At 37.8% G+C, this 7280-nt stretch overlaps 1 protein-coding gene across 1 annotated transcript in view; it reads left to right on the top strand.

Annotated features, from left to right (window-relative positions):
• Positions 1-743: 743 nt before the first annotated feature.
• Positions 744-7280, top strand: part of LOC104165101 (glutamate receptor 2-like) — a gene marked incomplete at its 3' end in the record, with an annotated part of 14148 nt that continues 7611 nt past the window's right edge. Inside the window, exons 1-3 of the mRNA XM_009704648.1 lie at positions 744-1036; positions 1320-1387; positions 3008-3247. Of these exons, the coding sequence (XP_009702950.1) occupies positions 744-1036; positions 1320-1387; positions 3008-3247 (601 nt within the window). The remainder of the gene's footprint in view (positions 1037-1319; positions 1388-3007; positions 3248-7280) is intronic.

Genomic DNA, 7280 nt, shown 5'->3' with positions numbered 1-7280 from the left:
CCAGGCACTCACACAGCCATTCACTCGCCCCCCCATGTCCCCAGTGGGCAGAGGAGTGAATAGGAAGAGCAACAGTGAGAAAACTTGTGGGTCAAGATAAAGATCGTTTCATAAGTGAAGGAAAGAGAAAAATCAACTGATGCAAATGCAGCCACTTGCCCCTTCCCACAAGCACAACAATGCCTGGCCAGGTTCCAAGCAACAGCCTCCTGTAAGTCAGAGTCCCCTACCCTCATCATCCTCTGCCACAGTTTTCTGGTTGATCATGATGTTACATGGCATGGAATATCCCTTTGACCAATTTGAGTCACCTGGTCTGCCTGTGTTTTGCCTCACTTCTTGCGCACGCCGAGGCTACTCGCTGGGATGGGCAGAGGGAAAAAGAGAAAGCCTTGATGGTGTGCAAGCACTGCTGAGCAATAGCGAAAACATTGTTGTGTTAGCAATGCTATTTAGGCCACAAATCCAAAATACAGCACCATATAGGCTGCTATGTGGAAGGTGAACGCCATCCAAGCCAGACCCAGTACATGCCCACCTTTAAATAGCCCCAGTTCATATTTGAAGCCTAGCAGAAGTAATCTGGGCTCTTTTTATTTGCCATCACAAATCATTGTGATGACTTTTTGGGGATTTTTTTTGTTTCTTTTTCCAAGTGTAGTGTTTTTTTTTAAATGGATGTTGAGATCTTTAGTTACATGAGTTCAGGAGCCAGGTCAGAGCCTTAACTGCTTCCCAACAGCATGAACAGATTGAACTTCATTACCCTGAAGATGTTCAGCCAAGGCTGGACAGGTCCAGATCTCTCCAGGTCCCACCTCGCTCCCCCCAGGAGAGGAGGGAAGGATGAAGGAGGATTGAGACAGAGACTGGAGTACAGTGCTCCAAGACCCAGACTTTCCTCTATTAGGGGTGTCCGTGGTGCTTCTGAGAAGGCATCACTTCTGGTTTTCAAATTTTGGGGTGCAGGCACCTGGCCCTGGTTGTTGGCTGTTGTAGGCAGCATTATTTCATCTATGCCTAAAATCATTGACTGGTAATTGAAGAAAAGCAGTAAGTGTGACAGGAGATGTGATAGCATCCTAGGAGTCATCAATGCTGGCGTAAAACTTACTTATTTTTCAGTGATCCTGGGATAACACTGTTGTCTCTGTCACCTTATATGCAGTATTCAAATGGTTTAATACAGAAGATCGCAGTAGTGTGCCAGTAGCAGTCTTCTCCTGAATTCTCGCCCAGGGATCCAAATGTAAACTGGTGCTTTATTTTAATGTGCATTTTTGAAGGTGGATCATAAGACGTTAATGCCTTTATTGTAGCAAGTTCAGAAAGTACTTCGTCTTCGCTGCAGATCGGAAACAGTTGTTCATGAATGTGTGGAGAGATAGTGAGTTGGTTTTGTCTCAGCAAGAGCATAGTGATTTGGAATAGAACAAGGAGTTCCAGTAACTTAAACAGAAAAGCTATTCAGAAAATTCACAACTTTTTTCAGAAACCTGTGTTCAACATGAGCAGTGTTATACTTATTACACTTGAGATAAATATTGGATCTTTACATAAGGATTTGCAGTTGAAACAGAAGTCTGACCATCTCATCCAGAAACCACCTGGAAAATCTGCAGCATCCTTTTGTAAAGGGGTATTACTCATCAAGTTTTTTAATCACTTATATTCTCTCACCTGAGGTGAAATTCTGACCTAATTAAAGTTAATAGGCAATAACTGTTGAAACTGGCAGACCCAGAATTTCACCCATACTGTTTAGATGCTTTTAATTGGAGTATAGAAATAATTAGGGTATGAGAGATGACTGTGGTAGCAAAGATAGATAGGCAAAGCCATGAAAAGAAAATAGCAATGAATAATAACAGGCATAAAGAGATGATTTTTTTATCACATCTTTAATTTTTTTTAACTTTAGAAGAGAAAATATTGTATTAATTCAAATCTGAGATTTAAAAAATAAGTCAACTTAATTTTGCCCTTATGTGAATTATATTTAAGGATTAGTGTAATAAATAGCTGGGCAAAATTGGCTTCAGTTACAGTGTGGTTTCTATCTATAAGCAGGTCAGGTGTAGCAGGGATTGCAATGAGGCTGACTAGGTGTTTTCTCTAGAAGGATGTCTCTTGTTCAAGGTGACTATGTGCCAACCAAAGAATGCATAGGTGATAAATGAGAATTAATCAGAGATGACGTTTCCTTACTGTACCCTGGTTTTAGAACTTAGGCACTAGTATAGCCTGCAGTGTCAAAGAGGAGAATAAGCCAGAAGAACTAGCTCTTTTACATGGGCTGTAGTGGTCAGTAGCATTCATCAATTGGCTTCAATTATCTCCACTGATAAAGAGTGAATAATCAGCATGTTATTTACACCTATGAGGTTATTCTTTCTGCAGCATGACTACAAATGTCATCCAGAAGGGCCAGCTTTTGCAGAGTCCTACAAACCAGGAGTTAAAATAACTCCTTGAAATGGAACAATTTTAAAGCAAAGTAGCTTCTTTTCTGCTGTTAATAGATTTGCGTCTAGTTTTGGCTTTTTATTTCCCCAAATAGAAAGTTATTTAAAGTAGTTTGCAAACAGCTCAGTAGGTCACCTCAGAGCCAATTTATTTTAACATGACAAAAAATTATCTGTTTCCATAATACTATGTGTGGTCATAATGACTCATTTTATAAATTACAGCTGCCATTCATGTTTCCATCACTATTCTTTACAGTATAAATTGCATTTAAGAACAACTTGATGAGTTTTATTTCTAAATTAATTGTCTAGGAATCTGAACCACATCTCTGATTTTGTTGTTTCTAGCGAAAGCTTTATGTTACTGATTAATAATACTAACAAATAATAATCTCCATTGCAGAGTATTGCTGTTTTCCCCTGGTATTTATGTGATCAGACATTTTCATTATTTCTCATAAATATATACAAGATAGAGTTTTCAATAAATTTTTTGGAAAAAATTCTCCCACCTAATTGTTTTCCTTTCTCCCTCCTAGTCTGCTCCCAGTTTTCAAGAGGAGTCTTTGCTATTTTTGGATTCTATGACAAGAAGTCTGTAAATACCATAACATCATTCTGTGGGACTCTTCATGTCTCCTTCATAACTCCCAGCTTCCCAACAGATGGAACACATCCCTTTGTCATTCAGATGAGACCTGACCTCAAGGGAGCTCTTCTTAGTTTGATTGAATACTATCAGTGGACCAAGTTTGCATATTTGTATGACAGCGACAGAGGTAAGATGTGGTACTTTTTATCTGCATGCTGTTTGCTAGATGTATCTCACTGAAATGCTGAATTAGTATTAGAAAAGTAAATGAGGAAAGGAATATTTACCTGCAGCAAGTGTAAGTGTGAGCTTAAATTTAGAAATGAGCTTTGGAGACAGAAACAAAATTGTTTAAATGAGAAAATGAAATTATTACAGTATGTATTAATAGAATTGCAAGCATGTGTTGATAAACAATGTGAGATTAATCGCATGTTGTAAAACAGTTCCTATGAAATGTTTTTCTTTTTTTTTTTTTTTTCCAAAGAATCATCTAAGGAGGGAAAAAAAAAACATTTGAACATGAAGGGCAATCTGCTACCACAGATTAGTTCCACACATGCAAAATTGATAATTGAGCACCACACAAGCAAGAATCTTGGATGCAGTCCCTGCTTCTTTGGAGACTGTGTTTGATAAATACTCAAATTCCTCTCCTATATTGAGCTTAGATTTTTTGTTGTTGTTGTTGATAAACCCAAGTCCACTGCTTGTGAGCAATTTGCTCCACAGTACAGCATTCTCAAGTCCTATGCCTTGTTATGGCTGTAATAATAATAATATAACAATTTATGAACTGGGAAAAATCACTTGCAAATTACAGTATATCAGTTAGTTTTCTGAGAAGCAGCAGCATTATACAGAAGGGAGGTGTTTTTGGCTGCCCTTTCTGGAATTCCATTATTGTAATTCTGTTTTCAGGTTCTCCTCACCTAATAGTCTTCGTGTAACTTTTTTCTATTCTTACCTTCTCCTGTTCCTTTTAAAAAGCCCATTTTGTGGCTCACCTGCATGTTCATTGGTTAGTGCACATTAAATGGTAAGATGCCACTAGATTTAAAGGATGGTTATACCACACCATGGTTTGTTGAGTAACAAGGTGATGTTAGATTCTCTGCATTCTGATTCCATTTTATACATTATGCTGTTGGGAAGCTGAAGGGACCTCCTCAAGACAGTTCTTTGTCACTGTTGCAAGCACTGAAGTTTGAAAAAACTAGTACTGGTATGTTAGCCTCCAACAGTAATGTCATGTGGGATGATGAACCCTAAGCCCATTTCTCTGGCAGATCCTTTTCATATTCACATTAGAATCAGAAACATTCAATGCCTTTTTAGAAAGGACAGATGTAAAATTACTTGCTCAGCCAATACTCTGTCAATTAGCTAGCAGTGTGCAGTACGTGACCTGCATGTGATTTCTATTTAGGAAATACTGAAAAACACCTAGTTCTTCTCATGAGCTGCACCGGCTGAATCTGGCCTGGGATAACAGCATGAAATTGTTATTTGTAGTCACCCTTTGGTTATGCCTTTTTTTCTTATTTGTTTGTTTTAATTGTGTCAAGGCACCCCAGTGATAACAAGCTGCAAGGCATGAAGCTCCTACCTTTATGTGGAGTAAATCATTGCTCCTCAGTGCTCCCACTGATTGCACAAGGTTAACCTGCAGAGTCAAGCAGTTTGTAGTCAGCACCACTGACATCAAACCCTGACTACACAAGGTCCACAATTCCTCTAAACACTTTCGCATAAGTGTTAATGTAGTGACAGTGACGTATATTTAAGGAATGATATATAATTTAAAATGTTTCCAGCTTCAGATAAAAAAGGCAGAGAGACTTACTCTTCACAGAAGCTGTGAAAGCTAATAGGAATGAGTTTGATGACTTATTCCAAAAGAATCATTTATTGCTACTTTTACAGCTCCTCTGTGTTTAGGGGCTGACTGATTGAAGTGCAGGGCAATTTCGTATCTCATTCCTTTCTATAAGAAGTGAGGCCATTCCGTAGGTGCATGTCCAAGCTATTCCTGGCTTAATATGGCAGTTGCTGTCGTATAATGTGGATTGGTGTCCTTTACCTTCCTTGCCTCCTCTGTGTTGCCAGTACTAAACAGTGGGTTTTGGAAAAAGTAAGGACTTTATTGGAGGATTCTATATGTAACAGAATGGCTAATTTACTCAACCTCTGTTCAGTCCTCATTTTCACAGCTCACAGAATTAAGAGTTTGTCTCATGATAACCGAAAGAGGTTCAGGCACACGAGGTTCCCAAACAGACATATTCCTGCAGTTTAAAAAAAGCAACTGAAGTTGTTGGAGTTTTCTCTTGCAGAGTCCCATTTCTGTTACGACTCTCCAGATACTTCCATGTCTACAGAAGTATTGCTGTGAATGCTTTTTGTTTGTTTGTTTTTCATTCTTTTGCAATGTGTTATTGCTATCAGAATAAACTAAACTGTATGGGGATGACAAATCTGCCACCTATAAAAAGGAGGAAATCCAGGCAGCCATTTGACATCTCTGCAGAGAGCACCCCAAGAAAAGGGAGTCCCTACGAAAAATGGAACATCAGAGGAGTGAAATATAGAAACCCTTTGTAATAGTGTTAACATTAATAGCCCTTGTTAATTTATGCCTAACTGAGATTCTGTTTAACTCGGAGGAAAAGTATAGACAGATTGGAAGACCTGAAATCTACGGAATGAGATCTGAAACAATGATTCAGATTATAACTGTTTCCATTTGGGTTATTTTTTCGTTTTGTGGTTTGGGTTTTTTTTTTAGTTATTTTAAATTACCTTTTAAAGAATTATTTTGAAGTATAGACTTATTTTAGTGCTTTTTAATGTTTTGAGATATTCCCTACATTTTTTAGTTTGCTTACATTAATTATCTTTTTGTTTTAGCATGAATTCTCCACATTTATCTTTAACATGCTATAAATAGGTTATAAGTACCCTTGGACTGTAGTTATCTATAATTTTAAAATAAATATTCATTGCATGACATACAAAACTTCATATCCATCTTCTTTAAAGATGACATAGAAAAGCAGAACTATTTGAGAGAATAATTAAATTTATGCTTTTGGAAGCCTGCCATCTTCTACCTTTGATGATGACCAGTCTTGTATAGTGCCGTATGTCATTACCATTTTCCCTGATAAAACTGAATTGCTAAACACTGACCAATCTTAATGATGTATTTAGAAACTATGAGACGAATTAATTCTTAGTGCTTTCTTCCTACATTTATGGGCATAACCACTATCCATTCTCATGAGAGTTATACCTGAAGATTCCTTTACATACCAAGTCAGAAATTTGTCTCAAAGAAATGACACCTGGTGTTCTGTGGTTTCAGGGGAGATGAATGTGTAAAAATATCAATTGGCTTGTGAGAAAGTCTACTTTTCTTTTTTTCTGCAATACTATCTGCTTTCCTTAAAATTGCTCTCTAGAATTACGTAGAATTTTCTGGAAGGAATTCAAACATAATAAGTCTAATTCCTGTACTGCTGGAAATTGTTAAAATGGTATTTGTTGTATAGCAGACATTCATTTCCAGCAGTAATTTTCATGTTTCTGTACTCCATTATTTAATCCTTGAAAAGGAGAACCAGTCAAGTAAAATCTTCACTGATTTTACAATATAGCGTAGGCAGTTGCAGCTGTTACAACTTCCTGGCAGAAACATGCCAAAAGCATAAAACGGAAGCAAACTTCTGTAGACTGCTTGTAGGTGTTCGCATTGAGCCTACTTATCTATGTGGAAAAACATATCTTGGCTCATCGTCTTTCATAATCAGGGATATGACTGTAGGCAACAGAAATAACAACTCTCTTAGCACCACTGTAGAGCATGGGAATTTTGCCATAGACCTCAGTGAGATCCGGGTTTAAATACAGTACTGCTCAAGAGCCGAGAACAAATGCAGTTCAACAGCATTTCATAATAAGCAGCTGATCCTCTTGCTGTAATTGGATCACTTTTCTCCTAGAAGCCTGCTTTCCTAGCATGTGGAATTCCGGCAGTGGATCAGTGAAACTGGCAAAATCCCATTCTGAAGAAGATTGAAGCAAAATCAAAAGGTTGTCTTTACAAGGCTCTATCTGATTCCTTGCAGCGATATAAATAGAAATTTCATGCAATAAGAACTGATAGAGCCCCCTCATATCTTCATTTCTGAGTCCTAACAATGGGTGACAGGTCAAAC

The sequence above is a fragment of the Cariama cristata genome, unplaced genomic scaffold, assembly GCF_000690535.1.
Source record: "Cariama cristata isolate BGI_N322 unplaced genomic scaffold, ASM69053v1 scaffold1457, whole genome shotgun sequence".
NCBI lineage: Eukaryota > Metazoa > Chordata > Aves > Cariamiformes > Cariamidae > Cariama > Cariama cristata.
This window is presented reverse-complemented; position numbering and strand designations above follow the sequence as displayed.